Source organism: Arachis hypogaea, chromosome 6 (genome assembly GCF_003086295.3).
Source record: "Arachis hypogaea cultivar Tifrunner chromosome 6, arahy.Tifrunner.gnm2.J5K5, whole genome shotgun sequence".
In the NCBI taxonomy this organism is placed as follows: Eukaryota; Viridiplantae; Streptophyta; class Magnoliopsida; order Fabales; family Fabaceae; genus Arachis; species Arachis hypogaea.
The window spans coordinates 102,214,554-102,242,241 of record NC_092041.1 but is presented as its reverse complement, the minus strand read 5'-3'; the positions used below and the strand labels follow the sequence as shown (position 1 = coordinate 102,242,241).

The following is a 27,688-nucleotide window of genomic DNA, read 5'->3' as shown; positions in this document are numbered from 1 at the left end:
TCTTGAGTTCCGCGAATAAATATATGTATATAAAAGAATGATATTGTTCTGGACTAAATCCAAATCTCTTAGGCAATGAGGTAGTGAAATCAAAGCTACTCAGGAAATTAAAGTCTAAAGAAGAAAGGTGAATTATATGGTAAAAAAAAAAAGTTGGTACAGAGAGAGGCTGAGGCATTGGCTGTGAAACTACTGTTAGTTAGATAGGTAGATAGAATCTCGATTTAACTCTTAAAATTATTAAATATTACTATTTTTAATGAATCAATCGATTTTACAAAATTTTTACTAGGTCTAACGATTTTACGATTTAAATCTTGTTAAGGTTTTATATTTTACGTACTTAATTTACTTTTTTCGATTTCACATAAAATATCGATTTTCTCTACCTTTTGTGGAAGAAAGTAACTTGTCGACAACTAGTTCGTTTGTTGTGAGTAGGGACAGAAACAAGCCAAGTCAGGCTTTACTCTTAATAGACCTGATCTGTCATATAGTTAATTGGCATGAACATAGTTTGTAGCCTTGTAGTCTACTATAGACTCTTTATAAATTACTATATTTTACCTATTATTCAGCCTGGTTTGGAGTCTATTAAAATGCCTAATAATCTTTTTTTATAAAAATTAAAATATTATTTAAAAATTTATTTTTTAATAAAAATATTTATACGTAATATATCATATTTAATATTTATAAGAATTTTTAATCTTTTAAAGTATTTAAAATATACAAAAATATTTATAATAAAATATAATAAATTTAAAATATTCTATAATTTTATTAATAATAAAAAATTATTTATATATTTAATTATATTTTAACAGGTTTAAACTTTGTTTGATAGACTAATAAAATTAATTAGTAAATTTAAATCTGTCCTATTAACGTATTAAAATTTTTACAAGAGTTTGAGTTTGTCTCTATTTTATAACATGTTAGGCTAAATCGGACTAAACTGCAAGACTTGATAGACTGCCTAACTTTTTTCCATTCCTAGTTGTAAGCCTTGAGGCTTCCCTGTTGGCTTGAAGGGATGAATATGGGCTTATGTTTTGTGTGGGTCACCACTTTTATTGGGCATATAATTTGGTTGATTGGACAATTGTTGCTGCAAAACCTATAACGGGCCTTCAATTGTTTGAAAGACGGATCAACATTCTGTTTTTATTAGTTCTAAAAAAAATGGGTTTATGGATAAACCCTTAAATATAATTAAAAATGAATACATTGTTATATCTAAAGAGAAAAAAAAAATTAATACGTTGTTTTTGTTGTGTGCGATAAAATAAAGATGAAAATTTACGAATTAGTTATGGATAAATGTTATTATTTTTATTTATTTTTTTAATCGTATTTAATTTAAAAAATATAAAATATTATAAACCAAAAACGGTTGATTTCTATGAATTTTTTTTTCAGATTTTATATTTAAAAAATTAAGTCATTTTTTCGTTATTTTTTTAATTTATTAATGTTTATTTTTATTATATCCTATATTAGACAGTATTTCCTTCTTTTTTATTATTATTCGTTGATACATAATTCTTTCTGTAAATAGAAATTAACATATCATCTATTATTCGATTGCTACATAGTCTTTTTTGTATGTTGTAATTTTTCTAATTTAAAAATTATTTTTAGTCGTCTCTATTCATTTAAAAGTATTTACTAATATTATCTTCTAATTAATATTAATAATAAATTTGATTAATAACCTCTATTGATATTATCCTTTAATTAATAAATTTAGTATAATTACTAAATTATTTTATAAGAAAAAAATCCTGTTATTTCTTTATCATTAAATATGTTTATTAAAATATTATTATACTTTAATATATTTTATATATGTTATAAAACAAATAACGTATATATTATATCTTTTGGTAGATTTTTTAATTTTAGAAATTAAATTATAAGTTGCGAAGTCAATTAATATTTAATAATATTAAAAAGAATTATTACAAATATTTGAATTTATTCTAATTTTTTATAATTTTATTTTTTTAACTTATATAAAAGAATGTAAAATTTTATTGCACGAAAAGAAATATTTTTTGAAATAGAATTTATATGAGTTAAACTTTGTTTAAGTGTCAATGTATTACTTTTGTATTTATATGTTAATTTTTTTGTTTAAATGTCATTTCTCAGAATTAAATCGACAAAAAATTGATTCTGTTTTCTATATTTAATAAAAAATTCTACATATATATATATATATATATATATATATATATATATATATATATAATACATTGTTAGAATTAGGTTTAATTATATTATATTATATCATTATATTATTCTATAAAATCTTTTATGATATAATTTTTTATTTGAAGAATTATATAGATTATTATAGACCTAACTATAAAATAAAAAAAATATTTATTATTATCTTTGTTATCTCACAAATTATATAGAAAACAATTAAAATTATTACCTCCATAATTAATAAATTTATTAATTATTATTATTCAATAAAAATATAAAACACTAATTAAAATAATTAACATCTATGAAGTGTCATAATAATAATATTAATGATAGCAAATTTTAATTTACAAATACTCAAATTTATATTATTTGACTTATTTATATGTCATAGAAAAGACTCTTATCACTATTTTACTTCTGTTAGTCGAAAAATATTTTCGATTAAGGTGAGTTAATTCGAAGTAGTAACAAGATCGATTGAGATGGAAGCAGATGTCGAAAAGATGCACGTGTAGGCATTAGTTGGGAGTTACTCGACACAGACTTGATTTCGGACGCCTTATTAAATCGAACGGACCTAGTCGAACAGGTATTCGAATGAGAAATCGAATAGTTATTCGAATAATGGATCGAGCGGTTACGTAAGTGGAGAAGTTGAAGGCTTTCATCATGTGAGGAATTTATGGGTAACGTTTATTGGCAAAAGAGCGGGAACGGTTACCTAGGAGTGCGCATACAAGATAGTGCTATGTAATTAATAATCGGTTACAGAAATAGACTATAAATACTAAAAAGTTTTAGGGAATAAAGGTTGAAATTTTGCTTCAGAAATTACTCACGCACTCTCACATCTCAAAGACTTTCTAAATTTGCCTCGAGTCAATTATCTGTAGGGTTCCTTCCACATGTTTTTATTTTCCATTTAAATTTCTTGTAAACTTTATCTTTCAAGCTAGTTTATGTTTCAAGCAATGTTTAAATTTCAAATCCAATTTACATTTCAATGTCATTTAATTTTCATGCCAAAAGCCCTTTGACCCAATTAAAGGCACTTTTACTGCTTTCTTTAAATTTTAACGCAACTTTTTCGATTTCAACCAATTTCTTTTTCGAATCTATTGTTTTTAACTTTTTTTTTATCTTTTTACGAATTTTTATTTACTTGTTATTTCAATACTCGTCTAATCGAAGACACTTTGATGCACTTATAGAAAATTGGTACCTGCAAAAGAGGAGTAGGTTTCGCTCCCAGAATATTAGATATCGAACCACCATCGATTTACTAAAAATCGCAAAACAAATTGGCACGCCCAGTGGGACAGTTTTAAATTGAAGTGTCAAAAAGTTTTTATATCATTTGGTGTATGCGATTGAGAACTAGAAAGATCATTCACATGGATGATGAGTTGTCAAATGTGAATGGTGGTTCATCCACCAATGATAGCATACCAGAAATTCTGCAACGAACAGACGTGACTTCACGTTCAGAAGGTGCGATTGAAAGCGAAAGCATAGCAGTTACCACTGTGCAAACTGGAAATGTTAGACGTAATATTCTCCACGTGGTAATTTGCCACCACCTCCAATAACTACCGGTTGGCCTCCTTATGGCCTTCCTTCCGGTTACACTCTACCGGTGGGTAATTTTGTTCCTCCTGTTCAATTTGGGAGTATAAATAGAGGGAATAATTCTCAAAACCATCAACAACATTCCGAGTATTCTCGTGATTATAATGTGGGCTCTACTTCGAATTTTGCTAATTCTATGGCGGCATATCGACAACATGTAGAGGAAAGTCATCATGACTTAGTCAATTTGTTAACTCAACAAATGACCACAATTCTAAATCCTATGATGGCTGATTACGAATCGAAATTCGAACGTCTTGCTAGACAAGTCGAACGTATTGCTCGAATCGTGGATTATGAGGAAGGTGAAAGGCATAATGCCAGGGGAAATAATGAAGGATTTGAAAATATGTTTCAAAATAAAAATAATATTTTAAATAGAGAAAATCCTCATGTAGTTACCCGTGGTCAAGATGCTGATGAATTTTTAGCGAGGTTACGTGCTAATCATGGTGGTGAACGTTATCAAGTCACCAGAATTGTGAAAGAAGTACTCAATCGAGTTGGTTTAAATGTCGGTTTTATGAATCAACCTCATTTTTTGTCTGCTTTCCCTCAAGTTGTTCAAATGGTTGAAGTACTAAGAGGGGTGAAAAATACAAAGATAATCACAAAATTTGCAGGGAAAGTGGGAGAATCGACCACTGAACATGTTGCTCGATATTTGGCTGAGATTGGAAATTTAGCCAATTATGAAAATTTGAAAATGAAGTTTTTTCCTTCTTCGTTAACGAAGAATGCGTTTACTTGGTTTTTGAATCTTAGACCAAATTCGATAAGGACATGGAATCAGTTGAAAACTGCTTTTCACGCCCAATTTTATCGAGGGGAATTGAATGCGACAGTTACTAATCTAGTTGCTTTGAAACGTGAGGATGGTGAAACCATTGATGATTATATGATACGTTTCAAAAATTCTAGAAGTAGATACTATGTTTTGTTACCCGAGAGTGAAGTGGTGAAAATAGCAGTTATGGCGCTAGGATTTTATATGCGTCGAAAGTTGCTTAATGTGCATATTCTTGATTTAGCCCATTGGGCTGAAAAGGTTCGTCAGGTCGAACTTATGAAAAAAGAAAAGGATAAACATAGGAATGAGCTGAAATTAAAGAGTAAACCTTTTACTCGAAAAGAGAAAGTTGCTTATGTGACTATGGAGTCTTCAGAAGAAGAACTCGATTTCAAGGCAGAGATCGATTTGGCCGAACTTAAAAAGTGTCTTCCATATGTTTGTTCTTTACTTAAAAAGCTTCCTAGTAATGAAAAGTCGAATGATTCAATACTGAAAAGTGAAAAAAATATAGTTTTGATATTTCAAAATCTGATAATATTTTTTATGTGTTACTTAAAGACAAACAGTTAGTTCTGCTTGAGGGTAGAACCTTACTTTCGGTGAAAGATAAAGGGAAACCTTATTTTAAATTTTACCAAACAACCAGTCATTCGACTAACAGTTGTGTTCATTTCAGGGATTTAATTCAGGAAGTTATAATGGAAGGATGTCTAAAGTTTGATGATGGTAAGAAGGAAATGAAGGTCGATGTTGATCCTTTCGATGCTGATGCTAGCTTTGTTGAACCATATTTTGGAGTGAATATGGTTGGTATGTCTTACGAATTTGATGTGGCTCTTGATGATTTTGAATCACAAGTTCGATCTGTGTATCCTTGAGCTGGGGATGGCCTGCTAGACTTTTTAGTGCAGCAAAAGATTAAGGACCGCGATGTATCTTTATGTCCCCGATGTAACGCTGTGTTTGATGCTAAAGCTGCAGTGATTTTTGAGAAAGAAAGAATGAAGAAAGAGTTGGCTCATAGAGAGGAGCAAGCTCGCCAAAGACAGCCAATTCGATGTATGGAGGGGAAAAATTCAAAAGCTCCTCAACAAAATGTGGTTGCACCTTTGAGCCGATCTCAGGCTATAGGTGTTCAATGAATTCGGAATTGTCAGGAATTCCAGAATTGAGAGGCTTTTTATCGACGAAACCCACAGTGGGGACATCGAAGACCTCCTCGAAACCAGTATCCCTACTACCGTGGTCGAGCCAGAGGGTATCCAAGAGGCAGATGAAGAAGGAACCTTAATAAAAAAAAGAAGCCTCAAGTAGACATAAGCAAGGGGACAACGCCTTCTGTGCATTCCCAAATTGTCTTTCCTTCTGATGGAGAGACGTGCCCGAAGGGAATTTCATCTCCTGCAAAGATGGAGAAAGGCAAAGAAATAGTTCATTCTTCAGGGGTCGACAAAGGCAAGGAAGTTGATGTCGATGAAGAGTACTTCGAAGAAGGGGATGATGATATGGTTGAAACGATTTCAATTATTCCAACTGAGTATCTGGGGGAATATGAAGGCGACCTAGTGGACGACTATGATATGGAAGCTGAAGAAGCTTTCTCCTTCATCTGATATGAGGATGAACCGGATTATTTTCTAATGCCTACTGAAAGGCAGAAATCCCATCTCCGCCCACTCCATATCACCACTACTCTGAGTGAGATTAAGGTAAATAAAGTCCTGATTGATGGTGGAGTAGCAATAAGTCTCCTACTTGAGAGGATGCTAATGAAGGTTGGGAAGCATCCTGATGATCTGGTCCACACTAACATTGCTGTGACAGGCTTCAGTGGTTCTTCGACGCCAGCAAAGTCTTATCACTTTGGGAGTGAAAGTTGGATCATCCAAACAAAATACTGTGTTCATGGTGGTACCATCAAAAGCAAGTTGTAACACTTTATTGGGGTGAGATTGGATCCATGGTGTTGGAGCTATATCTTTGACTGTGCATCATGTAAAACCCAGTTAATTAATGACTAATTAACTCGTAAATTAAAATATATTCTAGGAAATGAGAAAATGAGGTTTTTATGGTTTAATGTGATAGAGAAATTTAAAACGAGAATTTTGACACCAATTTTAAAGAAATCGGCCTAAGATTAGGCCGAACGGGCCAAACCGGACCAACCGGACTCAAGTTGGGCCCAAGGCCCAGCCAAGCCTCATTAATATTGAGAACTCAGCTCTCTCTCTCTTCCAAAAACAAACACACACGCTGAACACAAAGGGAAAAGGGGGAAAGATTAAAACCCTTATTCCAAAATCACTTCCGACTTCCATTGATCATAACTTTTGATCTGGAGCTCTGATTGACACACCGTTTTGCAGCCACGCGACCGTGGTATTGAGCTCTACAAAACACATACAATTATTCTTGAGGTAAGCTATGTTTTCATCTTCGAATTCACAGCCCTTGACTTTGAAGTTATTGGGCAACCATGTTGAAATTGTGAGCTTCTGTGTTATAGGATATAATTAACTTGAAGGGAAGGCTTGTTCTTGCTTCCTTGATCCTTAGGTAAGGTAATAGATCTCAAACCCTAGCAAAAATGTTGAATTTGAGGTATTGGGTATTGAATTATTGTGTTTTGGTGTGATATTGTGGCTTAGGCATTATATATATGTGTATTGGAGCTTAATTGGTGGTTTTGGAAACCTTGGAAAGGAGTTTTGTGCTTGGAAATCTGTTGGTGAGGCTTTGGGGACCTTGAAGGTTGAAATTAGAGGTGTTCCGGGTGAAACAGAAATCGGCCAAGGTATGATTTTGGTTTCCTGTATCTAGGATGTAATATGGTTGTGAAAACATAGGTTAGTGACCCTAGGATAGGGTTTTGGAATGTTGATATAGTTGTTGGATAATTTGGATTGAGTTAAATATGTATGAATGATGGTGGAAATGATTGTAAGTGGTTGTAATGGTTAGTGAAACATCTAATGTTATATGTTATATGGATCAATATGTTTGATTGATGACAGGGTTGAGGCTCCTGTTGATGAGCTTGATTGAAGAGTGATATTAATATGTGTATATATGTATATGGTGATTGATGAATTGAATATTTGTTTGGAGATTGAGATATGAAATGTTGATTATGATGTGAGACTTGTTAAATTGAGATTTGGTTAAATATGGTGGAATTGGTGGGTTGATGATTGAATGAGGGTTTGGCAATGATTGATGTTGGAAGGGTGAGTTTTGATTGGTTTTAAATGAGAATTGGAACTGTATGTTTTAAAATTTAGGAGTTTATGAGTTTTGATAAAAATGGAATTTAGATGAACTTCAATGGATCATATCTTGAGCTATTGTTTTTGAAATTTGATGATTTTTATATCAATTGAAAGATAATTTAATAAGCTTTAAAATGGTGTAAATTTGATGGAAATCTAAATTTTGTGGAAGGAGATATGATCGTTGGAAGTTTGGGCCAAAAATATGAATTCTGCAAATTCTACAGAATTTGAGAGTTCTGGTTTGTGTGCGCACGCACACCCCGTGGTGTGCGCACGCACAGCCATGTGCATACACACACATGGAGGTAGGGCTACTAATAGGAGCGCCGGCACACCCTGTGCGCACAGACAACCAACGAAGGTTTGCGAGCTGTGTGTACGCACAGACTTGTGCGCACGCACACGTTGGGAATGGCATTCGATTGATGGCGCTAGCACACCTTGTACGCGCACTCAACCCTAGGAATTTAACTTTCTGTGCGTATGCACAAGCCTGTGCATACGCACACTTTCTGAAAATGCTTTTGGGCGTGCGCACGTACACCCCTGTGCGTACGCACGCGGCCCTGATCTTTTCTAAAGCTTTTGTTTTCAAGTCTTTCACATTTCCAACAAGCTTGTAACCCTCCAAGATGTTATTTCACACTTATAAACCCCATTTCATCCTTTAAATCTTAAGTGAATGTAAAATGCCTAGCGAATGAGAGTAAGCTAAGGGAGAGGATAACTTGTGGGTGAAGAAAGGGGATGTTATGATGAGTTATGATGAAAGATGATGATATGAGTTGTTGAAGATGATGGTGGAGTGTTGTATATGATATGAGCCGAATGGCTGATTGTGATATGAGCGGAATGGCTGTGTGTGATGATGATTATGGCTGAGTATGAATTATGATTCGTAAGCCGGATGGCTAAGATGAATACTAATGTATGGCTGTGATTAAATGCATATATGCTAAATTATTGATTATTGTGATTGTTTGCACTCCACCTATCTGAGATACGAGTTTTCCTAGGTGAAAGCAGTGGCTAGCCACCACGTGCTCTAGGTCGAGACTCGATACTCTACTGACCCTATGTCGTAAGTGTGATCGGACACTGTGAGAGTTCCGGATGAGCTCGCCCCCGTGAATATACACTAGTGAGGGTGTTGGATCTGAATTATGTTTATGTTTATGTTATGAGATAATGCAAGTTGGGGATGCACGACAGAGGGACAGTCCAATGGTTAGCTACCAGGACTTGTCGTGCTGGCTTTATAACTGACAGATGAGACTCATCAGCCACTAGGACAGGCAAGCATCATATGCATTATATGTGATTTGCTTGGATTATCTAATTGATTGTATCATTACTTGCTAATTGCCTAATTGTCTTATCTACTTCCTACTTGTGCATTTCCTTGTTTGATATACTTGAGTTTGCATTTCAATTACTGTCGGCGTTTAGGAGGTTTGCAGGATTTGGAAAGGGGATATTTAGTTAGCCCGGAGATCCTTAAGTTAGTCGCCTGTTTTCACTTTTCTCATGGTTTAGTTGTATTTATACACTTTGATTATAAAATAGAAGTTTTAGGATTGTTTTTGGCTTTCCCAGGACATTACATGTTAGATATTTGAGCATTTTTACCATGCTAGAGACTTCCATTTTGGCAGAGATCCTTAGCTCTCGGGATTATATTTTGGTTTATATACTTGTTTCAATACTTATATCCTCTACTATATATATATATATATATATATATATATATATGTATACTTTTATGCTCAGACCGGTTATCTTCGCAAACCGAGTTCTGAGTCTTCATATTTGTATTTTTGGCACTCTCTTGTATATCTTATCGTGTTAGCTTATCCTATATCTGTTCTATTTATGTTATCGATCGGAGTGTTGCACTTTTCGATTTATCGGTTTTGATTTATCCCTTTTTCTTCAAAGGCTCCTAGTTATAAACATTTTTCACACTACTATATGTACTAAATATTGCTTTTAGAGGTTGTAATACCTCACCACCTCTATTTTCTGACTTAAGCATAAGACTCTGTGTGGTAGGGTATTACACATCAAAGCATCCTTCTTTGGACAGAGGATGACAAACCTGAGATTATTAAGGCAGATTCAAATCTTTATGTCGAGCAACTGCATGTCGATTTCAGGATGTATAATCCAAAATTGAAGCCTTTGAAAGTTGACAGGACGTTGAACTCTTCTAATTGCGAAGGTTGTTACTTGTCCTCGGAAGGCCTAACAGTGAAATTGCGCTACCCACAGTTGAATGTAGACCCGACTTGTTGGGATTGTCTTTCTTAAGGGTTGCTGAAGCATTGCTCTATGGACCAAGTTCAGGATGTTTCTGACTACCTACTAACTTTACATAATTATTTAAGTAATTTTCTTTCTATAGAAAATAAAAGTAGTTCCTTTGATGAAGTGGAATCATGTAGGAATACAAGTTCTTCTAATAGTTGTAATAGCTCGATATCTTCAATCGAGTTTGGTCATGGTATAAGTATTTCTTCGTTATGTAATCCAAGTGATGTTTCGAACCAAACTACTGATGTAGTAGCAGAAGTACATGGTGTTGAAAATCAAGTTGATGCCAAATTAGTAAATGATCAAGTACATTCAATTCCCAATGAATCTGTTGATTTCTCTTTTGATTGCATCTATGATCTAGAACCTTTGGATTTTAAAAAACATTTTATAAAAGATGAGGAACATTTCAAAGGGTTCAAATCTCAAGATTCCTTAGAAAAAATTAATTTGGGGACTTCTGATGATGTTCGAATCACTTATATCTGTAAAGATCTTGTTGATCCTTTTCGAGCTGAACTTTTTCATCTTTTGCATGAATTTAAAGATTGTTTTGCTTGGGATTATCATGAGATGCCTGGTCTCGATCGTTCTCTCGTAGAACATCGATTAGCATTAAAACCAAATGCTCGACCTGTGCAGCAAACTCCACGTCGTTTTGCTCCAGAAATCAATCAAAAGATTAAAGAGGAAATTGAACGCTTGATTAAAATGAATTTATTCGAACTGCTCGTTATGTCGAGTGGGTTTCAAATATTTTTCCTATAATGAAGAAAAATGGAAATTTAAGAGTATCCATTGATTTTCGAGATCTGAACTCCGAAGGATGAATATTTTATACCATTTGCATATATGTTTATCAATTTTGCAGCAGGAAACAAAATTCTAAGTTTTATGGACGGTTATTTAGGATATAACCAAATCTTCATTGCAGAAGATGACGTGTCCAAAACTGCTTTTCGTTGTCCTGGGGCATTAGGCACTTATGAATGGGTGGTTATGCCTTAGTTTGAAAAATACTGGTGCAACTTACCAACGAGCGATGAATACTATATTTCATGAGTATATTGAGAGATTTATGGAGGTGTATATCGATGATGTTATGGTTAAATCGATTTTAGTGAATCAACATATTGATCACTTAAGGAAGGCATTTATAACCATGATGAAAAAGGATTAAAGATGAATCCTTTAAAATGTGCTTTTGGTGTACCGGCTAGAAATTTCCTAGGTTTTGTTGCTCATAAGAAAGGAATTGCAATCGATAAACGCAAGGCTGATGTCATACTAGCATTATCTGCGCCTAAATAGAAGAAAGAAGTACAATCTTTCCTAGGAAAGGTGAATTATCTCAGAAGGTTCATTTCGAATCTTTTTGATCAAACTCGAGTGTTTGCACCTTTAGTAAAATTAAAGAATGACTCACAGTTCAAATGGACAGATGAGCATCAACTAGAATTCGATTCGATTAAGGCTTATTTATCTAAGGCTCCGATTATGGCAAACGTTCGCCCACATGAGCCCTTAAAATTATACATTGCAGCATTTATAAACATAATTAGGTCTGGGTGTATGTTAGCCCAAGATGATGAGAATGGGCATGAACGAGCTGTTTATTACCTTAGTCGAGTTCTAACTGATATTGAGACAAGGTATTCCCCGATAGAAAAGTTGTGTGTCTTTATATTATGCTTGTATGAAATTAAAATGCTATATGGTGGCTAAATTGGTGAAGGTTATAGCACAAACTGATCTCATCAAGTATATGTTGAGTTTTCCGATGTTACGGGAGCGTTTAGGGAAATGGATGCTGGCTTTGATAGAATTTGATTTACAGTATGTCCCGGCCAAGGCTGTAAAATGTCAGGTCATTGAAGATTTTTTTTGTTGACAATTCGAACAATCTGAATGACCAGGAGGCAAATATAATCGATATTGAAGTTGATTATTGGAAGTTATAATTTGATGGATCAAAGAACAAAGATGGTGCAGGAGTAGAAATTCTTATTGTTTCACCAGAAGGAATTCCATCGGAATTTTTATTCGAGTTAAAATATCCTTGCTCAAATAATATGGCAGAGTATGAAACTTTAATTTTGGGCCTCGAAATATTGATCAATAAAGGGGCTCTGGAAGTTCAAATCCTAGGGGATTCTCAGTTAGTCCTAAAGCAGTTATCGAAAGAATTTAAATGCAATAATGAGAAGTTACAGAAATATTTAGCAACGACTTGGGAATTGTTAACTTCTTTTCGAAAAGTTTTTTTTAGTTCACATCCCAAGGATTCACAATGAAATTGCTAATGAGTTAGCCCAAATTGCTTCGTGATATAGAATCGGCCCAGAAACTCTAAAAAAGTTGGCTAGTATATGTCAAATATTAGTGTCTGCGGATGATAGGAAAGCTTTATATATATAGGTGAATGGGAAGATAATGATTGGAGAAAGCCTATTGCTGAGTATTTAAAGAATCCCAGCATCCCAGTCGAAAGAAAAATAAAATTGCAGGCAATGAATTTTGTCATAATGGCTGATGAGTTGTAAAAGAAGTGGATTGATAAAAGTTTATCGAGATGTTTAAGCCAGGATGATAAAGATATTTCTTTAAGTGAAGTTCATAAAGGGATATGTGGTGCCCATCAAGCGGGAAAGAAGATGAAATGGGTGTTATATCGCAACTACGTGTATTAGCCATCCATGATAAAGATTGCATCGATTATGCAAAGACATGTCAGGAATGTCAAAAACATGGTTTGATACAACAGATCCCAGCATCTGAGTTGAATTCGATAATAAAGTCATGGCCGTTTAGAGGTTGGGCTTTGGATCTGATTGGATTGATTCATCCTCCTTCATCGAAACAACATAAGTTTATTTTGGTTGTAATTGATTATTTTACAAAAATAGGTGAAAGCGGTTCCTTTAATAGAGGTTGGTCAAAATGAAATAATAGAATTCATCAAGGAACATATAATCCATCGATTTGGAATTCCTCAAACATTGAGTACTGATCAAGGGACTATGTTTACTAGTCAGTGAATTAAAAATTTTGCAACCTCAAGGAATATTAATATGGTTACTTCAACTCCTTATTATGCATAGGCTAATGGGCAAGTGGAGGCAGCAAATAAAATCCTGATAAGTATGATAACAAAGCATATCGGAAATAGACCTCGAACGTGGCATGAAACTTTAAGCCAAGTATTATGGGCATATCGAAATTCACCAAGGGGGTCAACAGTTACTTCGCCTTATAAATTGGTTTATGGCAATGATGCGGTGCTACCACTAGAAATTAATTTGAATACTTTGAGAGTATCTGACTTGCCAGTCGATGATTACTTGAATGCAATGTTTGATGAGTTGAATGAATTAGATTCAGAGCAAATCTTGGCACTTGAAAATATGATTCGACAAAAAGAAAGTGTTGCTCGAAGTTATAATCGTCGAATAAGAGAAAAGTGTTTCAGTATAGGTGAGTTGGTTTTAAAATTTATTTTGCCAATGGAAAAGAAATCGAGATTTCTTGGCAAACAGTCCTATACTTTGGAGGGTCCTTTCCAAGTGATAGGATTGTATTTAGGAAATGCATATCGGATTAAAGATATCGAATCGGGAAATATAATTGACTCGATTAATGGAAAATACTTAAAGTAATATTATTGTTTACTAAATTAAAGTCAAGGTGCATAAGTCCGAAAGAAAGTGAAATTATTACAAATACTGAAATTTAAGAAGAAGTATGAGTCGCCAGGAGTTTTGTCAAGTCTGAGCGTAGCTTTGCCCTTTCGTTGTCCAGAACTGAAAGTGCCTCAGCATGCTTGAAACTTTTATATTGGACCTTGTCAAGTTGTTTCCCATATTCTTCTTGTTTGGTCTCAATAGAAACAATTTCTTGTATAAGTTTTTGTTGTTCTTGCTGGGCAGTGGTCAGAGGTATGGCTATATCGGCTCTTCTCTTGCGTATTTTGGCAAGTTTTTCATTGATCTGGGTCAATTCAGCTTCGAATTTTATCTCTTCCTTGTCATAATAAGCTTGAACAGAAATAGCCTGAGAGATTCTTAAATCAAATTCTGCTCGGGAAACTTTGATTAGTTGTAGGGCTACAATGTAGCCTTCTACTTCAGTTTTGATCTTAGCTTCCTCGTTTTCAATTTCTTGAAGCTTGTTTTGGAAAGCTACGCTGTTGTTGGTAAGTTTTTTGAATTGATGGACTATGGCATAATGTAGGGTATGAGCCAGAAGTTCAAAATCAGAGTTCAAAAGATCGGACAAAAGATTGTTAAGAGCTGCATCTTTGATCCAGTCAGTAGGTGAATAGTCCAAAAGTTTGAGAAGTGACAGAAGTTGCCTCGAACATTAACATTCAATTCGAATGAGGGACCAGATGTAGAAGGTCCGGGAAGTACAGGGGTAGGAATAGGCACCTCATCTTCTTGGATAGCTTGACTTAGAATGGAGATTAGGCTAGCCAAAGTGGCGCTTGTTGGTTCAGAAGAAACACCTAAACCTCTAGATCCTTGACTAGGGGGAGTTTGAAATTCAACTTGTTGAAGAGGACTAGAGGTTCTTTGAGGAGAAAGGAAAGTCTCCAGAACCCTTGATGCAGAATCCGAGTCAGGGCCAGTAGTCTTAGCAACTCAAGATGCGGAATCAAAGTCAGGAGCCACTGGAAAGTCGGATGAAGGTGCATCCTGGATAATTGGAGAAGTGTGCTCAGCACTCAAAGTTCGCGTTGGTGAGTGTTGGGTAGGCTCTGTAGTTAAGTCAACCACCTGTGTCCCAGTGGGAGGTGGAAAAGCGCGACTTGGAGAGGCTCGATAGATCCTGTAACCTGGATTGATGAATGAGATGTGGTTTGTCCTTGGTCATATTGTTGTAGAAGTGGCTGATCAAGTTCCGGAGGTGAGGTGATTGATTGAGCAGCAGTAATGGGCTGACACACAAGGTACACGGTTATAAGTTAAGATTTATTCTAAGGATGAGTCTTGGCCTTCGAATTAATTGGAGACCCGAATCTGAATCAGCTGTATCCTCTGATTGTGAGGAAGCAGTAAGGATGTTACGAATAAATTGCTCACTTCCATTAGAGCTCTCACTCGACGGTTGTAACTGTAACTGATGAGAAGGTCGAAATTAAAAGGTGTTAAATAAAGATGGTTTTCGAAATATTTCAGTTCAAAGATGTATGAATATAGGCAGAAAAGTTACCCTTCTGGAAGTCCTTGTGGGAGTCCTTCGACTCTTTCGTTGCGTTTGTCGAGAGGATGCTGTAGTGTCAGCTTTTCTTTTTTTAGATTTTTTGGGAGAGCCTTCAGCAGCAGGAGTTGTTCGAATAGCAGAACGCATGATTTTCTCTAAGGTATGATTGTACCTGGAATAGTAAGCATTCCACCATTCGAAACAGAATTTGGTGATATATGAACTGCGATCATAAACGAGGAAATTGAAACATTATCTCTGTTGTTGATTTTTCAAGAGGTAGAAATCAAGTTCACTTTGAGAAGTCAGAGTGATGTGGCAAAATAGTTTATTGTTTCGAGGGAGTGGAGTTGGAATGGCTTGTGAGAAACCCAACTGTTTGGCTGTGAAATGAGGGGCGTACAGGGTCACTTTGAACTTCTCTTTTTGTGTTGGGGTAGGCCTGTAGGAATTATTTGAATAGCCAGTAAATGCACCCAACTCCGATTAGCAAGTTCACTTTCTTCAGTGTCATTTGGAAAGAGTAAACGCTCAAGCCATGCAGGACCACAATTTCGACACATAAAAGAAGTGAAATTGAGGTTTTCTTTGTAAAAATTTTTACAGGAATGGAAGAGAGAAAAAACAGCCCAAAATCGGTCTTCGTCCGATTGTGTATCTGGTTATAATCAGCCAATCGAAAGCCTTCGATGTGTTGTTTATCAGTAGCACCACCTCCAGGCTTTGTCATATATTTTTCGAAAATGGCATTAAGCCATAGTTGGAGAAGCCAGAGAGGGCCACCTGTACTGATCAAATAATTGTCTCGGAGACAGTTTACAAATTGACCAATCTCTTCAAAAACATGTCCTAGAAGAAGCTTGGCTAGATTAATATTTTTTCCTTCATGAAGCAGAGCAGCTAGAGGAAGGAAAAACTTTGACATTTGGACACTTTGGGAACAGGAGACGATTGCATTCAGCCAATAAAACAGAAAGGTTACATGCTCATCATCTGTAACTATAGTGTCCTATGCACCCAAGTGATGAGCAATAAAATCACTATATAAAGTGTTAAAGGCAATGTTGTATTGGTGTTTGGGTTGCATGTCAGAAGTGAAATCTGGAAGACTTATCGAGAGCCTTGTAAATAGCAGCTACATCCAAAAGAGACATACTAATCATTCCACAAGGAAGGTGAAAATTGTTGGTAGTCCTATTCCAGAAACAGGTTACGGCCCCAATCATCTAGGGGTGAGTTGAAGGTGAGAAATGGGAGAGTCTTAAAAGATCTTGAATTCTCAGAGCTCCTCAAACAACGCTCTTTGTAGGAGAAAGGCGCTGGAGCCAGGCTATAAAGTCGGACTCCCGAAGGTTAATTTTTGGATTGTTCCTGAAAAGTTTTTTATTAATGAAAAAGAGATGTCGAGAGCTTGGTTGATCAACAAATCTTCTCTCTGAGCACTAGGTAAGAAAGGTAGTTTCTTGTTCGCCCTTTCCAAGATTTCGATAGGCCCAATGAAACAATGAATGTCTCTGCCTACTGTGAATGAGATTAGAATTCTGGTATCATTGATTAGAAGTTGTGGGTCATCAATGACTTCATCATTGACTTGATTCAACACATGGAGGGCTGGTGGAGCTGATGGTGCCACCATGGGACCTTTGCCTTTGTCTTGGGTAGTAGCATGAGATGAAGAAGTAGCCATTGCAGAGCAAATAGGAACAAAGATTGAAGAATGGAGGTTGTGTAAGAAAAATGGATGCAAGAGAAATCGAGGGGATAAGGGTTCGAGAAAGTCTGACAAAGGTGAAAGTGTCAAATTTAAAGGGAGTTTTACTGTGGCCGTTATTGTAGAGGATGTTCAAAGAGAAAAGAGGTAACTTTGCGAAGAAGGGAAAGTGGTGGAGAGAGAAAGCGCAAGTCACGGGAGACGTGTCAAACGGGTCAGTATTAATGGGAAGTTAAATGGTAATTATTACTGATTTAGGAGATTGAATTTTAAATTTGGATTAAGTGTTTCATCTTCCAATAATGCTATTGAAGACAAACACATTAATCCAATGGGGCAATTTGTTAGTCAAAAAATATTTTTGATTAAGGTGAGTTAATTTGAAGTAGTAACAAGGTCGATTGAGATGGAAGCAGATGTCGAAAAGATGCACGTGCAGGCATTAGTTGGGAGTTACTCGACACAGACTCGATTTCGAACGCCTTATTAAATCGAACGGGCCTAGTTGAACAGGTATTCGAATGAGAAATCAAATAGTTATTTGAATAGTGGATCGAGCGGTTACGTAAGTGAAGAAGTTGAAGGCTTTCATCATGTGAGGAATTTATGGGTAATGTTTATTGGCAAAAGAGCGGGAACGGTTACCTGGGAGTGTGCATACAAGATAGTGCTATGTAATTAATAATCGATTACAGAAATAGACTATAAATAGTAGAAAGTTTTAGGGAGTAAGGGTTGAAACTTTGCTTCAGAAATTACTCACGCACTCTCACATCCTAGAGACTTTCTGAGTTTGCCTCGAGTCAATTATCTGTAGGGTTCCTTCCACATGTTTTTATTTTTCATTTAAATTTCCTGTAAAATTTATCTTTCAAGCTAGTTTATGTTTCAAGCAATGTTTAAATTTTGAATCCAATTTACATTTCAATGTCTTTTAATTTTCATGCCAAAAGCCCTTTGACCCAGTTGAATGAACTTTTACTACTTTCTTTAAATTTCAATGCAACTTTTTCGATTTCAACCAATTTCTTTTTCGAATCTATTGTTTTTAACTTCTTTTATCTTTTTACGAATTTTTATTTACTTGTTATTTCAATACTCGTCTAATCGAAGACACTTTAATGCACTTATAGAAAACTGGTACCTGCAAAAGAGGAGTAGGTTTTGCTCCTAAACTATTAGAGATCGAACCACCATCGATTTGCTAAAAATCGACAAAACAACTTCGTTTTATAAACTCTCTCACAATTAGTTGAAGATTCTTACAAGTAACTTTGAATTTGGTGCAACAAAATATTGTTATTAGGTACATTCAAATATACATACTATCATCCTCACAATCGTTGTAAACGAAATTAACGAATCAAATTTGAACATTTTCTAATACTACTTTGAGTTTGTATCACTTGAGACATTGTCTAATTGAGTCGGTCAAATAAAGAAATATGTTATCATATATTTTTACTTCATACAATTTAAATAAATCTTATTAAACATGAGTTATTTAGTATCTATATACACAGACAACTAATATTCTAAAAATTTTTATAGATTATTAATCTACGTGTTTTACTTTATTTGAAGTTTATGCTTTGATCTATTTCATAATTAAGTTTTTTCTCTTCATCCTAAAAGATTAGAACAGTTGGAAACATTCTAACTCTGTTTTGAATTCTAATATTGCTTTGGAAAATTTAATAGTAGAATTAGCTTGAAAACTCTTTCTCACGACTTTTTGATTTAAATAGGAATATTATTTCAAATAGTATGTTACACTTTATAATTTTCAATGGATCTAGTTTGAATAAGTGACATATAATTCGGATTAGAAAACTTTTGAAAATTATTCTTTCTTGTAAGTTTCGATTGTCTAGGACTAGTTGGATATGTGACATAAAATTCAACTTAAGAACTACTTTTGAATCTTATTTAAAACTAAATCGGATTTGTGATCAACCTCTTTTCTTAATTAGTTGACCAATGAATTGGCGATTAGTTAATTAAGGAGAAATTGAGTTGTCAAGAAATTGAAATTCAGTTATATATGATTTTGTTGTGATTGATCTTTGCATGCCCCAAATAAATGAACACAAGGATTATTTTCTAGAGAGTGAAAATCTCTGAAACCTTAACATTATCATCATCATTGTTTTCATTTACTACTTTGGCTTTTTATTGTCCTCTGTTTGAATGTGTGATTCCTCACTCCTCTGTTTTGATTTATCTAATTAGAATAATCAATTAATCATTGTTGCTTAGTGGTGCACGAAATTGCAATCACACTTTTGCAATTCCGCACAACTAACCAGCAAGTGCACTGGGTCGTCCAAGTAATACCTTACGTGAGTAAGGGTCGATCCCACGGAGATTGTCGGCTTGAAGCAAGCTATGGTTATCTTGTAACTCTTAGTCAGGATATCAATAATTATCAAGGTTGATTGTAAAAAGCAAAAGAACATGAAGTGAGTACTTGTTTTGCAGTAATGGGGAAACAGGTTGAGGTTTTGTAGATGCTCCATCTTCTGAATCTCTGCTTTCCTACTGTCTTCTTCTTCAAGCACGCAAGGCTCCTTCCATGGCAAGCTGTATGTAGGGTTTCACCGTTGTCAATGGCTACCTCCCATCCTCTCAGTGAAAATGTTCAACGCACTCTGTCACAGCACGGCTAATCATCTGTCGGTTCTCAATCGGGTTGGAATAGAATCCAGTGATTCTTTTGCGTCTGTCACTAACGCCCAGCCCTCAGGAGTTTGAAGCTTGTCACAGTCATTCAATCCTTGAATCCTACTCAGAATACCACAGACAAGGTTTAGACCTTCCGGATTCTCTTGAATGCCGCCATCAATTCTAGCTTATACCACGAAGATTCTGATTAAGGAATCCAAGAGATATCTACTCAATCTAAGGTAGAACAGAGGTGGTTGTCAGGCACACGTTCATAGTTGAGAATGATGATGAGTGTCACGGATCATCACATTCATCAGGTTTGGGAACAAGTGATATCTTAGAATGGAAGCAAGCATGATTGAATGAAAAACAGTAGTAATTGCATTAATCCATCAAGACACAGCAGAGCTCCTCACCCCCAACCATGGGGTTTAGAGACTCATGCCGTAGGAAGTACACAAAGAAACGTGTAAAGTGTCATGAGGTACAGATACAATGTCAAAAGATCCTATTAATAGTGAACTAGTGATCTAGGGTTTACAGAAATGAGTAAATGACAGAAAAATCCACTTTCGGGCCCACTTGGTGTGTGCTTGAGCTAAGCATTGAAGTATTTTCGTGTAGAGACTCTTCCTGGAGTTAAACGCCAGCTTTTATGCCAGTTTGGGCGTTTAACTCCAATTTTTATGCCAGTTCCAGCGTTAAACGCTGGGAATTCTGAAGCTGATTTGCAACGCCGGTTTGGGCCATCAAATCTCGGGCAAAGTATGGACTATTATATATTGCTGGAAAGCCCAGGATGTCTACTTTCCAACGCCATTGAGAGCGCGCCAATTGGGCTTCTGTAGCTCCAGAAAATCTACTTCGAGTGCAGGGAGGTTAGAATCCAACAGCATCTGCAGTCCTTTTTAGTCTCTGAATCAGATTTTTGCTCAGGTCCCTCAATTTCAGCCAGAAAATACCTGAAATCACAGAAAAACACACAAACTCATAGTAAAGTCCAGAAAAGTGAATTTTAATTAAAAACAAATAAAAATATACTAAAAACTAACTAAATCATACTAAAAACATACTAAAAACAATGCCAAAAAGAGTATAAATTATCCGCTCATCACAACACCAAACTTAAATTGTTGCTTGTCCCCAAGCAACTGAAAATCAAATAGGATAAAAAGAAGAGAATATACTATAAACTCCAAACTATCAATGAAACTTAGCTCCAATTAGATGAGCGGGACTAGTAGCTTTTTGCCCCTGAACAGTTTTGGCATCTCGCTTTATCCTTTGAGGTTCAGAATGATTGGCATCTATAAGAACTCAGAATTCAGATAGTGTTATTGATTCTCCTAGTTAAGTATGTTGATTCTTGAACACAGCTACTTTATGAGTCTTGGCTGTGGCCCAAAGCACTCTGTCTTCCAGTATTACCACCGGATACATACATGCCACAGACACATAATTGGGTGAACCTTTTCAGATTGTGACTCAGCTTTGCTAGAGTCCCCAATTAGAGGTGTCCAGGGTTCTTAAGCACACTCTCTTTGCCTTGGATCACAACTTTATTTCTTTCTTTTTCTCTCTTTTTTTCTTTTTCTCTTTCTTTTTCTTTCTTCCCTTTTTTTTCGAATTTTTTTTTTGTATTCACTGCTTTTTCTTGCTTCAAGAATCATTTTTATGATTTTTCAGATCCTCAGTAACATGTCTCCTTTTTCATCATTCTTTCAAGAGCCAACATTCATGAACCACAAATTCAAAAGACATATGCACTGTTTAAGCATACATTTAGAAAACAAAAGTATTGCCACCACATCAAAATAATTAAACTGTTATAAAATTCAAAATCATGCAATTCTTCTCTTTTTCAATTAAGAACATTTTTTATTCAAGAAAGGTGATGGATTCATAAGACATTCATAACTTTAAGGCATAGACATTCATAACTCAGAATCCAGATAGTGTCATTGATTCTCCTAGTTAAGTATGATGATTCTTGAACACAGCTACTTATTGAGTCTTGGCCGTGGCCCAAAGCACTCTGTCTTCCAGTATTACCACCGGATACATACATGCCACAGACACATAATTGGGTGAACCTTTTCAGATTGTGACTCAGCTTTGCTAGAGTCCCCAATTAGAGGTGTCCAGGGTTCTTAAGCACACTCTTTTTGCCTTGGATCACAACTTTATTTCTTTCTTTTTCTTTTTCTCTTTCTTTTTTTTTTACACTCTTTTTTTTTATTCATTGCTTTTTCTTGCTTCAAGAATCAATTTGATGATTTTTCAGATCCTCAATAACAGTTCTCCTTTTCCATCATTCTTTCAAGAGCCAACAATTTTAACATTCTTAAAACAACAAATTCAAAAGACATATGCACTGTTCAAGCATTCATTCAGAAAACAAAAAGTATTGTCACCACATCAAACTAATTCAACTAGTTTCAAAGATGAATTCAAAATCCTGTACTTCTTGTTCTTTTGTGATTAAAGCATTTTTCATTTAAGAGAGGTGATGGATTCATAGGACATTCATAGCTTTAAGGCATAGACACTAAGATACTAATGATCATGTAATAAGACACAAATATAGATAAACATAAGCATAAAAATTCGAAAAATAGAAAATAAAGAACAAGGAGATTAAAGAACGGGTCCACCTTAGTGATGGCGGCTTGTTCTTCCTCTTGAAGATCTTATGGAGTGCTTGAGCTCCTCAATGTCTCTTCCTTGCCCTTGTTGCTCCTCTCTCATGATTCTATGTTCTTCTTTAATTTCATGGAGGAGGATGGAATGTTCTTGGTGCTCCACCCTTAGTTGTCCCATGTTGGAACTCAATTCTCCTAGGGAGGTATTGATTTGCTCCTAATAGATTTGTGGAGAAAAGTGCATCCCTTGAGATGAATCTCTCCATCTCCCATGGCTCGGAGGTGGAAGCTTTTGTCTTCCTTTCCTCTTTCTAGAGGTTTCTCCGGTCTGAGGTGCCATAAATGGTTATGGAGAAACAAAAAGCAACGCTTTTACCACACCAAACTTAGAAGGTTTGCTCGTCCTCGAGCAAAAGAATAAAGAAGAGAGAGAGTGGTGGGGTAGGTGGGGATCCTGTGGGGTCCACAGATCCTGAGGTGTCAAGGATAATTCATCCCTGCACCAAGTGACGAGCAAAAATGCTCCTTATGCCAATTCTGGCATTAAACGCCGGGCTGGTGCCCATTTCTGGCGTTTAACGCCAGCTTGGTGCCCATTCCTGGCGTTTAACGCCAGTCTGGTGCCCCTTTCTGGCGTTAAACACCCAGAATGGTGCCAGACTGGGCGTTAAACGCCCATCTGCTAGCCTCACTGGCGTTTAAACGCCAGCAAGTTCTCCTCCAGGGTGTGCTATTTTTCTTTCTATTTTTCTTTCTGTTTTTGCTTTTTCAATTGATTTTGTGACTTCTCATGATCATCAACCTATAGAAAACATAAAATAACAAAGGAAAATAGATAAAATATAACATTGGGTTGCCTCCCAACAAGCGCTTATTTAATGTCAGTAGCTTGACAGTGGGCCCTCATGGAGCCTCACGGATGCTCAGAGCAATGTTGGAACCTCCCAACACCAAACTTAGAGTTTGGTTGTGACCTCCCAACACCAAACTTAGAGTTTGACTGTGGGGGATCTGTTTGACTTTGTTTTGAGAGAAGCTCTTCATGCTTCCTCTCCATGGTTACAGAAGGAGAACCTTGAGTCTTATAGTTTGCACTGTCTGCAAGCCACGGAGCTTCCTGAATAGCAAACAATTGCTCATCCGGAAAGGTTTCAGAGATCTCAGTAGGAGGGAGGGATGCTCCTGCTACTGGTTCTATCCGGGACAGGTGATCAGCTACTTGATTCTCTGTCCCTTTTTGTCTCTTATTTCTATATCAAACTCTTGCAGAAGCAACACCCATCTTATGAGCTTGGGCTTTGAATCCTGCTTTGTGAGTAGATATTTAAGAGCAGCATGGTCAGTGTACACAATCACTTTTGATCCTACTAAATAAGATCTGAACTTGTCAATGGCATAAACCACTGCAAGTAACTCCTTTTCTGTGGTTGTGTAGTTCTTCTGTGCATCATTTAGAATACGGCTGCCATAATAAATGACGTGCAGAAGCTTACCATGCCTTTGTCCCAATACTGCACCAATGGCATGGTCACTGGCATCACACATTAGTTCAAATGGTAATGTCCAGTCTGGTGCAGAGATGACTGGTGCTGTGACCAGCTTAGCTTTCAAAGTCTCAAACGCCTGCAGACACTCATTATCAAAAATAAATGGAGTGTCAGCAGCTAGCAGATTACTCAGAGGTTTGGCAATTTTTGAAAAATCCCTTATAAACCTTCTGTAGAATCCTGCATGCCCCAGAAAGCTTCTGATTGCCTTAACATTGGCAGGTGGTGGTAATTTTTTAATTACCTCTACCTTTGCCTTATCCACCTCTATTCCATTGCTTGAAATTTTATGCCCAAGGACAATTCCTTCAGTCACCATAAAGTGACATTTTTCCCAGTTTAAGACCAGGTTAGTCTCTTGGCATCTTTTCAGAACAAGTGCTAGATGGTTAAGGCAGGAGCTGAATGAGTCTCCAAATACTGAAAAGTCATCCATAAAGACTTCCAGAAATTTCTCTACCATATCTGAGAAGATAGAGAGCATGCACCTCTGAAAGGTTGCAGGTGCATTGCACAGACCAAAAGGCATCCTTCTGTAGGCAAATACTCCAGAAGGACATGTAAATGCTGTTTTCTCTTGGTCCTGAGGATCTACTGCAATTTGGTTGTAACCTGAATAGCCATCCAAAAAGCAGTAATATTCATGACCTGCCAGTCTCTCTAGCATCTGGTCTATGAATGGTAAAGGAAAATGATCCTTCCTGGTGGCTGTATTGAGCCTTCTGTAGTCAATACACATACGCCACCCTGTAACTGTTCTTGTAGGAACCAGTTCATTCTTTTCATTATGAACCACTGTTATGCCTCCCTTCTTGGGGACAACATGGACAGGGCTCACCCAGGGGCTGTCAGAAATAGGATAAATAATCCCAGCCTCTAGTAACTTAGTGACCTCCTTCTGCACCACCTCTCTCATGGCTGGATTTAGCCGCCTTTGTGGTTGAACCACTAGCTTAGCATCATCCTCCAATAGGATCTTGTGCATGCATCTTGCTAGGCTAATGCCCTTAAGATCACCTATGGACCACCCAAGAGCTGTCTTGTGTGTCCTTAGCACTTGAATTAGTGCTTCCTCTTCCTGTGGATTTAAAGCAGAGCTTATGATCACTAGAAAAGTGTCACCTTCTCCCAGAAATGCATATTTCAGGGATGGTGGTAGTGGCTTGAGCTCTGGTTTAGGAGGTTTATCTTCTTCTTGAGGAATTTTCAGAATTTCTTTTATTTCCTTTAGTTCCTCCAGATCAGGCTGAACATCTTTAAAGATGTCATCTAGCTCTGATTCAAGACTTTCAGTCATATTGACCTCCTCCACCAAAGAGTCAATAATATCAGTGCTCATGCAGTCATTTGATGTGTATGGATGCTCCATAGCTTTGACAACATTCAACTTGAACTCATCCTCATTGACTCTCAGGGTTAATTCCCCTTTTTGGACGTCAATGAGGGTTCGTCCAGTTGCTAGGAAAGGTCTTCCTAGAATGAGAGTTGCACTCTTGTGCTCCTCCATTTCCAGCACTACAAAGTCAGTTGGAAAGGCAAATGGCCCAACCTTGACAATCATGTCCTCAATTATGCCTGATGGATATTTAATGGAGCCATCAGCAAGTTGGAGGCATATCCGGGTTGGTTTGACTTCTTCAGTCAACCCAAGCTTTCTGATAGTGGATGCAGGTATTAGATTGATGCTCGCTCCAAGGTCACACAGGGCTGTCTTGGTGCAAGCACCTTCTAATGTGCATGGTATCATAAAGCTTCCTGGATCTTGAAACTTTTCTGGTAAGCTTTTCAGAGTGACTGCACTGCATTCTTCAGTGAGAAATACTTTTTCAGTTTCTCTCCAATCCTTCTTATGACTTAAGATCTCTTTCATGAACTTAGCATAAGAAGGTATTTGCTCAAGTGCCTCTGCAAACGGAATCTTTATTTCAAGAGTCCTTAGGTAGTCTGCAAAGCGGGCAAATTGCTTATCCTGCTCCGCTTGGCGGAGTTTCTGAGGATAAGGCATCTTGGCTTTATATTCTTCAACCTTAGTTGCTGCAGGTTTATTCCTTACAGAAGTGGTTGGAGACGCCTTTTTAGAGGGGTAACTATCAGCACTCTCAGGTGTCTGATTCCCCATTGGCGTTTGAACGCCAGGGTTGGGTGGAAAATGGGCGTTTAACGCCAACTTTTCCCCCTTTTCTGGCGTTTGAACGCCAAGAGTATTCCTCTCTGGGCTCTTACTATCCTCAGAGGGATTTTGGATAGTGGTTTGGCTATCCTCTGTCAATTGTTCCTTTATTGGCTTTTTGCTACTTTGAGCAGTGTTATTCAATGTCTTCCCACTCCTCAGTTGAACTGCTTGGCATTCTTCTGTTATCTGTTTAGATAACTGCTTTGCCTGATTCAACTGTGATTCTATGTTCTTGTTAGCAGTTTTAGTTTCTTGGAGCATCTCTTTAAATTCTGCTAACTGTTTTGTCATCAGGTGTAATTGCTGATTAAGCTCAACCATCTGTTCTTGAGGATTAGGATTAGTGGCTACTGCCATAACTTCTTCTTTTGTAGAGAACTCATTGCTAGAGTACAAATGTTGATTTCTAGCAACAGTATCTATAAGCTCTTGAGCCTCCTCAATCGTCTTCCTCATATGTATAGATCCACCAGCTGAGTGGTCTAGAGACATCTGAGCTTTTTCTGTAAGCCCATAGTAGAAGATGTCTAACTGTACCCACTCTGAAAACATTTCAGAGGGGCATTTTCTTAGCATACCTCTATACCTCTCCCAGGCATTATAAAGGGATTCATTATCCTCTTGTTTAAAGCCTTGGATGTCCAGCCTTAGCTGTGTCATCCTTTTTGGAGGGTAAAATTGATTCAGGAATTTGTCTGATAACTGTTTCCATGTCTTTATGCTTGCTGTAGGTTGGTTATTTAACCACCTCTTAGCTTGATCTTTTACAGCAAATGGAAACAGTAATAATCTGTAGACATCCTGATCCACCTCTTTATCACGTACTGTGTCAGCAAGTTGTAAGAATTGTGCCAGAAACTTAGTAGGTTCTTCCTGTGGAAGACCGGAATACTGGCAATTTTGCTGCACCATGATAATAAGTTGAGGGTTTAGCTCAAAGCTGCTTGCTTTGATGGGAGGTATACAGATGCTATTCCCATATGCAGCTGTAATGGGGTTAGCATATGACCCCAAAGTCCTTCTGGACTGCTCAATTCCACTTAGGTCCATGATGGAGAAAGGGAAATGATATGGATTGCAAGTAGATTATTTTAATTTTTTTTAAAAAAGACCGAAAATAATAAAATAAAACAAAAGGAAAATAAAATAAAATTTTGAAAACTAAAAGAAAAATAAAATCAAAGCAAATTGGAAACTAAATCAATCAACTAATTAAAAAGATTTTGGAATTGGCAATTAAAAAGATATGATTGAAAATTATTTTGAAAAAGATTTGATTTTTTTTTTGAAATAAGGAAAGAGAAAAACAACTAAATGACACCAAACTTAAAATTTTTAGAAAATCAAACACTAATTTTCGAAAATTTTAAGGGAAAAACACAAAGAGGACACCAAACTTAGAATTTTTAAGGATCAAAAAGGGACTAAGGACATGCAAATTCGAAAATTAAAAGAAAAGCAAAAGCATGCAATTGACACCAAACTTAAAATATGAAACTAGACTCAACTAAAAGAC

At 36.2% G+C, this 27,688-nt stretch overlaps 1 protein-coding gene across 1 annotated transcript; it reads left to right on the top strand.

The window, feature by feature from the left end:
• The first annotated feature begins 11,727 nt into the window (after nucleotides 1-11,727).
• On the top strand, nucleotides 11,728-13,886 carry LOC112805828 (uncharacterized). The gene is made up of 3 exons (XM_025848157.1): nucleotides 11,728-11,859; nucleotides 11,966-12,097; nucleotides 13,332-13,886. The coding sequence occupies exons 1-3, from the start codon at nucleotides 11,728-11,730 to the stop codon at nucleotides 13,884-13,886; spliced, it is 819 nt and encodes a 272-aa protein (XP_025703942.1).
• Nucleotides 13,887-27,688: the final 13,802 nt, after the last annotated feature.